The sequence below is a fragment of the Lethenteron reissneri genome, chromosome 42 (assembly GCF_015708825.2).
Source record: "Lethenteron reissneri isolate LAM-NWPU_2019-01 chromosome 42, ASM1570882v1, whole genome shotgun sequence".
In the NCBI taxonomy this organism is placed as follows: domain Eukaryota; kingdom Metazoa; phylum Chordata; class Hyperoartia; order Petromyzontiformes; family Petromyzontidae; genus Lethenteron; species Lethenteron reissneri.
Window position 1 is genome coordinate 6122697 of NC_083820.1, and position 10161 is coordinate 6132857.

Sequence of the window (10161 nt, forward strand, 5' to 3'; positions counted from 1 at the left end):
TGGCTCCTTTGTCGTGCACGTACCTATACGCTTGCATACACGCGTGCACACACACACACGCACGTATGCATGTCCCACTATCTGGACCCCCCCCCCGCCCTAGACTGGAGGACCCGCCCTGCCATACCAGGCCCCCCTGGTCCCAGCGGACCCACTGGCCTCCCTGGTCCCAGCGGAACCACTGGCCTTCCTGGACCCACCGGCCTTCCTGGTCCCAGTGGCCTCCCTGGTCCCAGCGGACCCCCTGGTCCCAGCGGACCCACCGGCCTTCCTGGACCCACCGGCCTCCCTGGTCCCAGCGGTCTCCCTGGACCCAGTGGCCCAGTCGGCCCCATCGGACCCACCGGGCACCCGGGCGCTCCTGGCCTTGCTGGGAATTCTGGGATGAACGGCCTCCCGGGGCCCCCCGGCTTTTCCGGCTCCCCCGGGACCCCCGGAACCCCTGGGGCCCAAGGACCTCCGGGGCTCAGAGGGGAGCGTGGAAGTGACGGCCTCCCCGGCCAGCCTGGGGTGCAGGGGCCAGCAGGTGACTGCAGTGTGTGTGTCAGTGTGTGCGTCAGTGTGTGCGGAGCGGTTGTGTAGCAGTTAGCGCACTGCGCTATGAACCCGGAAACCCGAGTTCGATTCCTGCTCATGACCAACACCAGTGACAATGATCTGAACCGGTCTTGGGCCGCCCCTTAGGTCGATTCAGCCTCAAATGAGTACCTGGTGTGGTGTAAACATCGCCACTGGGGAGACAAAGGCGGCCGGGCGAGGTGTTGGCCACCCATCTCCTCGTGTGCCGTGCTAGCCTTCATAGGTACTCGCTAACAGCACTTGCCCCAACAGTCCGTTAATGCTATACGGGGGATCTTGTCTTTTTTTGTCAGTGTGTGTGTCGGTGTGGGGAGAGGTGGCGCAGAGGTTAGTGCGCTGTGCTACAGCCAACACCTGGTCAAATGTGTAAACATCGCCACTGGGGAGACACAGGCGGTCGGGCGTGGTGCTGGCCACCCACCAAATTCTGTGCCGTGCCAGCCAGCCTCCATAGCTGCTCGCTCACAGAACTTGCCTCAGAACTCTGTTCAGGCTATTTACTTACTCCTCTTTGCTCTCTGTGGAGCATAAGGCCGCAACAAGCCCACGCCATGCCGGACGGCCTTTGGCATCTTTCTATTGTTCAGGCTACAGGGGGATCTTTCTCTTTGTTTGTGCGCGTGCAGGCAAGGACGCCATCTCTCACCGCGTGGCCTTTACCGCCGCCCTGAGGTACCGGCCGCCTCACGACGAGGTGATCCGCTTCAACAACATCCTGCTCAATGACGGAGGGCACTACAATCCCAACACCGGTAAGTGGCTCCGTGTCCACCGACTCGCCCATCACCCCCAACTCCTCCTCTCTCAGCTCGCTCGACCCCCACGTCAACTCTTCTGCAAACTCATTCGCTCGCCCACCAATAAAGGTCTCTCCCAACTCGCTCAAATCCCCATTAACTGCTCGCCCAACTTATTCGTTCACTTGCCAATGAACTCCTCTCCCAAATGTCTCACTTGCTCACCGATGTCCTTTCTCAACTCACTCACTCAATCTGCCATCAACCGCTCTCTCCATCCACTCGCTCACCCTTAGACTCGCTCGCTCGCTCACCCATCGACCCTTCTTATGACCTCGCTCAATCCACGTAACGTGTTGCACTCTTTACTAATAGGGTTTTTCCCCCTTTTTTCTGGCAACAAAACTGACACCTTTTGCAAGGAATCATGTAACATTAACCACAATACTTGCAGTCAAATGCTAACAAAAAACAAAACTCTGATAATTTATGCATTGTCCTTGAAACTGATTGGTCCACACCAGAGACAGCTTTTTTTTTGCATATGACTGCAAGTATTGTGGTTAATGTTAACATGATTCCTTGCAAAGGTGTCAGCTTTGTTGCCGAAAAAAGGGGAAAAACCCTATTAGTATATTTTGCTACTGGCAAAGGAGGCGTCATGATGTGTTGTACTCTTGTCAATCACACCTTCAATATTGCCATTTGTTGCTGGCCACATTTGCCGCTGGCGCTTTGGGCCTTTGGGCCTGTGCACAGCAACCGTGAAAGTGTTGTTTTTAATCTGCACTTGTATTTATTGAGGGACTGTGTGTTGTCTTGGTGTGATCTGGGACTGTTGTTGTTATTTTGCTGCCTTGCCCCAAGCTTGCATTTGGTGTTGGAAAATCGGAAGGAATTGATGTACTTTTGCAATTTGTAGGTTTTTTTTTATTTACTCATCATGACTATATTTTGCGCTCCTTTCGGTTTTTGCATTGTTTGTTGTTGTTGTAGCTTTTTGACCCGCCCCTACCAGACATCTGTGAAAAAGAGCTTCATAGCTCATCGGTACTCCTCCTCCAGCCCAAATTAAGATTCTGACGATTCTCATTCCGCTTGCACTCCCGGCCACGGCGCAGGCATGTTCACGGCGCCCATCTCGGGACGGTACCTGGTGGGCGCCGTGCTGGTGGCGGAGAGGGGCAGCAAGGTGTTCGCCATCCTGAGCCGATCCAACATCTCGCTGCTCCACCTCGACTCGGAGGGCCCGAGGGCCGAGGAGATCGAGAAGGCGCAGGGCCCGCGACGGGCCGACGGCGCCCAGCCGCCGGGCGTGGCGGTGCTCCACGCCGTGCTGCCGCTGTCCGAGGGGGACACGCTCTGCCTGGAGCTCGTCGAGGGGCGGCTGCACGCCTCGGACGACCCCTACTCCACGTTCAGCGCCGCGCTGCTCTACGAGGACAAGGACGTGCATAACTACGCTGTCGGCTACGACGACGGCGGCGACGATCTGGACGACGACGGTGACGACGACAGAGACGACGATGGCGGGGACGGTTAGGGGAAGAACGCGCGAGCGTCGGGAGGTCGAGGACGTTCACGCTGGTGGCATTCTTCTCGAACCGCCGCCGACGCTGTGCAGACGCTGCTGGTTTTAGGCCGAGCCGACCTTGGGGAGGCACAGGCCGAGTTGAGAGTTCGGTGTGCCGCACGTGAGGATGTGGAATGGAACTCTGGTTGACGGAATTATAGTTGTGCTAGTGTACTTGTACGACAAGCGTGCACTCGGAGATCACCCACGTCGCCTGATAGACTGCTGCTTTGGGTAACTGCTGTTAGCGAGCACCTATTGAAGTCGGAATACACACACACCAGTGACAAAGGTTCCTTGTATAGCCTTAAAGATATGTGGGGAAAGTTCTGTTCGAACCTGATAAGGCCGGCACAGCACATGAATGGGTGCTGTAGCCACCATCGCAAACCTTTGTCTCCCCGGTGCTGATCTTTACACACATCAACAGGTACCCATTTTAGATTGAGTCGAACTAGCAGAGGCCCGGAGCATGTTCAGATATCACCCACCACTGATGTTGCTTGTGTGGGAATCGAATGGAGGTTACCCATTTCAGAGTGCCGTGCAATAACCACTACACCACTGATCCCCACACACACACACACTTTATGTACATGCATATGCAACAACAAACACATACACACACACGTACTAATATACTACAATACATGCACACGTACATAAGCACATTCCTACAATAAAGGCACCTAGAATTGCAAATGTGAAGATTAAAAGGAGAGTTCATAGACAAAACCTGATATCTTTCATGTGCACTCATAGTTTCATTGGCTGTGCCTAGGTTTAAAAATTGACAGTATTTATTTAACTGCAGCTAAGGTATTTTAAAGTAACGGTGATCACATGAAGGGTTTTCAACATCAGCATTACTTAGAGTATTATAATCGCTGTTGTTATTAGCAATAACTGCAGAGGAATCTTCTTCAGGTCTTCTTTACTCCTCTCTCCCCACTCCACAATCTCCACCCTGCCAGCTAGTTTGGTTTAATCAGTGCGTTGTCATTGTTGTCATAATAGCTTGGCTGGTGAAGGGCCAGGTTTATGATTTCACTGTTGTGAGTTGACTATGCTGGTTAGGGTTGACTCAGCCTTACCATTCGTCATCAGCAATAAATAACAATCATCGTCATCATAATATATCACCATCATCAATAAAAAAAATTGATTTATCATTGAAGAAAATCTACATCACCATAATCCTCATCTTCACTCAATATCATCAAAATCAACATAGCAACCACCATTATCGTCGTCTATAAACATCATCAATACTACAACCATAACCTCCCCATACAACCATCATCACAACCTAAACCATCACCACCATTACCATCATCATAACCCCACCACCATGATCACCATAATCATAACAAAACAACCGCAGTTCGCCACTAAGTGGTGGTGACATCACCACGGCGCTGTGCCATCATCATAACCATCATCATCATGACCATCATCATAACCATCATCATCATAACCATACGCATCATAACCATCATCATGACCATCATCATAATCATCATCATGACCATCATCATCATAACCATCATCATGACCATCATCATCATAATCATCATCATCATAACCATCATCATGACCATCACTACTGGGTGGATACAATGAGCACCAATGATGCGTGGAACTCAGAAGCAGTAATTGTTGCATTCATCAAAGGAGACATGGTTCTTGTCATAGTAATGTGGAGTTTTCACCTCTGGCTCAGGACTGAGTGCGGAGATAAGCACTACCCAACTCTCTTGTGAGCGCGGGGACACATTCATGGTGACTATTATTATTGATCCCGACACAGAGAAATCGTACAAGGGTAAAAAAATAATAAGTGTATATTTATTATTTGTGAAATCGCAGTAATGCCTTGCGGTTGATTAATGAAGTGTGTTAAAATGTCTTTAAAAATATATATATACGTATGAGTGTACAAGGTATCATGACATGATGTCCAACGGGTGCCTATATGAAACTACGGCTGCCAAAAAGAATTGAGGTTGGTGGATCAAACTGGGATGGGCACGGTTTTAACGCTCGCAAAAGGGCAGCTGGAACGCTGCAAATACCAAGAGCTTGCAGCAGGGAAATGCACTCCCTGCTGCAATATGTGATGCGCAGTTTTGCATCCAAGTGTTCTGAGTACTTTTGAAGCTCTTTAATTATAAACAGGGGCAGCACTTTCTCCAGCTGCTGATGAACCCCCACGAACCTAAAATAAATTACGCAAGTCCAGCTCGACGACACAGTTCTATTGAATGGCGAAACCTTGTGCTTATGACCAAATCGCCCTAAATGTACCCTCACTTATCAGATCTCGGAAGTTAAGCAGGGTTAGTCTGGTCAGTTACTTGCATGGGTGAACACCAGGCAGATGTTTAAGGCGATGTGATGGCTGAGTCACTCGCTTGGTATGCGTGATGAGTTTTCTCCGGGTTCTCTGGTGCCCTCCCACACAAAGCCAATGACCCATCATTAAAATTGGCCAAGCATCCCACTGCAGGATCCTCCTGAAAACTAGCCTTGAGATTCATACCACTTTTCCATTTGCACACCCGAGCTAATGTCAGCATGGGGCCAGCGTGGCACGGATGTGTTTTTTTCCCCGCTGGTTATCTGCCGAGCCGAGCTGGAATCAGGTCGTGCTACGCTGGCCTGTCACAAGACACCTGAATCCGGCTCAAGTTCAAGCCGTGTTCGGGGTGGTGCTAACGATGCGCAACGATACATCTCACGTCAGTGTGCACACATCTCGCGTCACGACGTTATCTGTTGCGCGTTACGTCAGCGGCACGGCTCGTGCAGTGGAAAAAAACAATCCCGTGCTTCCTAGCCCTTGCCGCGCGGACTCGGCACATCCCAAGCACGGCTCTCGGATGTGCAAGTGGAAAAGGGGTTATCAGTGAGGGCTTTCCCCGTTTAAATAATTGGGAATTATAATTGACATCGTTCTGATTAGGCTGGCAGCTATGGGTAATGTGTTGGGCTTGTGTGGTCACCTCCCCTGAATTCTGTGCTGCCTAAACACACGGAAAGGTTGGAGGCGTCTCCCTTTCAATTAAAGCAGCCCATGCAGGCTTGCTTATCTTTTATTAACACGGATTTACATTTTGTGTGTTTTTACGTGATAAGTAAACCGATATTTTTTGGTTTAAAAAGAGGAAAATAATACCGGGTGGGTTTGTGGACTCTGGCAACGCTTGGCAGTGTCGTTTGTGCAAATTACGCGTGAGCCAGCGAGGCGATTGGTGCTATAGATGTTATGCCAAAGATGTAACGTGTTACCATTACTGTACTGTATTAATATCAGCTGTAGAGATTGTACGGTATTATGTTGTCAGATTTTGTCATTATTTAATCACAATGTCATTCGTATAACTTTTTTTATTGATATGATTATTATTACTTATCGGTGTCAATTTATCATGTATCATCATTATCGCAGCATTATTATAGGTCAAACACTTGCGTTACACATTATACCATTTTATTGTCACATTGTAGTGTTAGAATGACGTGGGGTCGAAATGTTTTCGACAAAGCCTCTTCCAAAACACCTGTTGCACCGGCCCCAAACGATTGGCTTATTTTAAAAGTCAAGATGTCACAACGGCCAACGCCGTTCCAACGCCGTTACGCGTCAAGATAGCTTCTCTCCTCCCCTCTTCACAGCTTACGCCAAAACTCCAAGAACTGTTCATCTACATTTATTTTTTCCCCCCCTCGGTCACTGACCACTGGGTGCGATTCCATTGCCACGGTTGGCTACGTACGATGCGAAAGAAGTTCAACGAACATACATATGACATATATGCCCTTGTTCACTGTATTTTAAATACAGCAATTAATGAGTCAACTCCCCCCTTCTACCGATAATCACTGTCATTATACTACAGTTGCCATGTAACCCAAACTATGGACCACATAATAAACCACCGTAACCTGTGCTGCATCAGCAGAGGAAGAATAAAACAATGACACAATCTCCCTCATGAAGCCCTCTCATGGCTAGCAAGCCTTGACGTTGGCATTTAGCTGCTGAACACGTTGCTGTCATCATACGCAAGAAGAGAGAACGGTTGCTGCAAGTCAAATGCTGCAAGTTAGAGGGCCTGCTTGTTTGGGAGTTGTGAGAGAGACACTCTCCGGGAGCAGTGTAATGATTCATCCTCCTCTCCCTGCCATCGATTCTATGAATTGTTGCGGGCTCAGGGTCGCGATTCGCTCCAACGAACGTTTTAACATCGCGGTGAACACAAGTGGCCTCTCTTAGCCGTTGGGCGCATGTAAGCCTATCACATTTAACGTCGCATGCAAATCGGAAAGCATCGACTGTTTCGATGTGATTTCAATGCATCAAGGGATTAACCAACGCATCGTTACGCCCCTAAAGTTGCGAGTTCAAATCTCAGTCGGGGTTGTCTCAGCCAGTCACCCCTTTCATGTCAATAACATGAGACTGTATGGTGGTTAGCCTGCCGATTTGCCTTCACAATCATATTATCCACCACTGGTTCAGGGCAGTGAAGGGGAGCTTGCATCTGTCCGATGCTCGTCTGAGTGGCAAAAACAACTTTCGACCAGATTTGTATGTTGACAAAATGACCAAAAAACGTTCTCGGAGAAGAGAAATGTCAGCACGTTTTTGCCAAAAAAAAAATCACACAAAAAGTATCAATCACCAACAGGGGAAGTGGATGCTGACTTTGACTTGGACTCCACGAGCGTAAACCTCTCCACTAAGTAGGGGTGAGGAAGCCTCCTCCTTATCGAGGGTCAAATCGGACTTTCGCACGGGTACCTTTTGGCAGGCTTTACCAAGCAGGTTGTTAGTGTTATCCAATAGGTAGTCCTTCCCATGGTCAACAGCACGCTGGGAAACAACAGATTCTCCAGAACATGATCTTCTGCCAAACCGAGCCGCTTCACCCATGTTCTTTTCTAATACGTTTTTTGAAGTGTTATCCAACAATAAAGCATAAAAAACGAATGAGGGCCCACCTTTACCGCTCCATGCGATGCCTGTGCTGCTTTCCCCTCGCTATTTCAAATCCAAGATTTTCCAAATGATGAGAAACCCCATCACCACAGCAGGGAAATGCACGCAGGCTGGAAACAAATTCAATCTAACAACACTCACAACTCCCATCATGCCTTGCACGCATGTTATGCGATTACATTGCATGCCACACATTAATCTCTTGAGCTGGTGGTCTGGGAGTTTTGTACATGCAATTTGGTGATCACATGGCACGCATGCCAGGTATGATGGGTATTGTGCCTTCCTGCTGTTTGTGCGCAGCAAACATTCTGCGTTGTTGTTCAATTTCACTGTTGTATCCTCTCACTCGCACAGTTGACGTCGGATCGCAGTCCCGCAGAGTGATGGATAACACTATGCAACACGATTTTTGTCCCTGCGTAGTGTTATTTTTTTAATGCTTATGCCTAAAAAGTATAGAAAATGGCAATTATTCCCCACAAACTTTGCTTTTGTGACCAGGACTTTTTGTGAAGGAATGATACAAATGCACACCACGTTTTCTCATTGAAAATAGGTAAATTTCAAAATATCACTGTCCTGGTTTGTGAGGAATAATAGCCATTTGCTGTACTTTTGAGGCATAAGTAATTAGGAAATAATACTTACTACCCAGGAACAAAAAAATGTGTTACACAGTGTTATTAATGGAGTGGATTATTAACTTTGCTTTTGTGTCTTGGTCACAAAAGCAAAGTTTGTGGGGAATAGCCATTTTCTGTACTTTTGAGGCATAATAAATTAGGAAATAACACTTACTAGCCAGGGACAAAATGTTTTTTTGTTACACGGTGTAATTATTGTGAGCAGCCCGTTTTGAAGTGGTAGGCCTCATGGGGGCTATTGGTCCCAGGTTCCCCACCCCTGGCCCAATAAGACATTTCATTCAGGCTTAGGGTTAACCTAAACCAGAAACTATCTTACAGCGAGGCAGAGATAACCAAATCACACGGAGCTTCTCTCTATCCCCAACTCATGGCTACAACTTGATAGGCTATAAAATATGTAAAGTACAGTATATATTTTTCAAAAAACATCAATTGAACTAAAGATAATGCATATGAATACCAGTGTATAATTTTAACCTTTCAGACTGTGTACTTTGAGAAATGTTGTTACAGATGCAAATGAACTTTCGGAGATGTGTGCTCATTGACGAAATAACTCTCCATCAGCTGTGGACTGTTGTCGCTTGCGTTGTCATAATTAAACTCACTTTCTCGATACCACTCTTGACTCTGCTGTCTCCTCTCTGCATTGTTCTCCCAATTTCCTTCCCATGGTGGCAACGGTGTCATTCATGTTATGGACAATGAAATGTCCACGTAGTGATGAGCCTCCACAGAGGCCGATCTGGACACCACTGGTACCACTTATTGGCAAGTCCACTCAGCTCCACATCCTCTACCACATCAGCTCATCTCTTCTCTAGCCCAAACCATGCCTGTTTAGCTCCCTCTAGCCAGTCAATCAAAAGCTGCTTGGGCATGTGAGCTACATGATCAAGCCAAGGCAGCCTTGCCTGCCGGAGGAGCTCACTTATGAGTCTGTGTCCGGGTGAACAAACACAGTTTAACACACATGATAGCACACATACTAGTGAGCACTCACACACCGGTAAATGCAAACAAGTTCTACAGTTAAACAGGTGAATATACACAGGTGAGCGTATGAAACATAAAAGAACACACGCAGTTGAACAGGTGAATACACGCACAGGTCAATGCACAGCCGTGAACACGGTTCATCGATCGAAGGTGCATACACATGTGAGTGTACACATGCAGGTGAACACTATACACACAGGTGAACACACAGCTGACTACACACAAACAATAGTGAGAATGAGAGTTTGTATGTTCTCCCCCTGTTCTGCAGTGAAAGTACTATTCATCTGGCCTTGTCCTGATGTTGGAACGGCTTGCTTTGTGTCCGTCTCAAAAACCCAAGTTGTGCAGCAACAACAACAATACCTGCCATTCGCCATGAAGTGTCAGTTACCATGACACTTATATGCCAGGCTGGGTGCACTTTGGGGCAAATAATTACAAACCTCGCTGGTATAACCTCACCAGACAGACCCCGTTTTTGCCAACTCGCACTGACTAGTGTGGTGAAGTATGGTCATATAGCCCCCACGATTGACGCAACTTAGGGAATCCTACATTCAGCAGTGGATTGACAAAGGGCTGTACATTATATTGTAATGATCAGACGCTTGATAC

General features: G+C 47.9%; 1 protein-coding gene across 1 annotated transcript in view; it reads left to right on the forward strand.

Annotated features, from left to right (window-relative positions):
* Positions 1 to 9165, forward strand: part of LOC133352844 (EMILIN-1-like) — a 33206-nt gene extending 24041 nt beyond the window's left edge. The window contains 3 exon segments of the mRNA XM_061568799.1: positions 104 to 526; positions 1206 to 1331; positions 2438 to 9165. Coding sequence (XP_061424783.1) covers positions 104 to 526; positions 1206 to 1331; positions 2438 to 2859 — 971 coding nt within the window. The 3' untranslated portion in view covers positions 2860 to 9165.
* Positions 9166 to 10161: the final 996 nt, after the last annotated feature.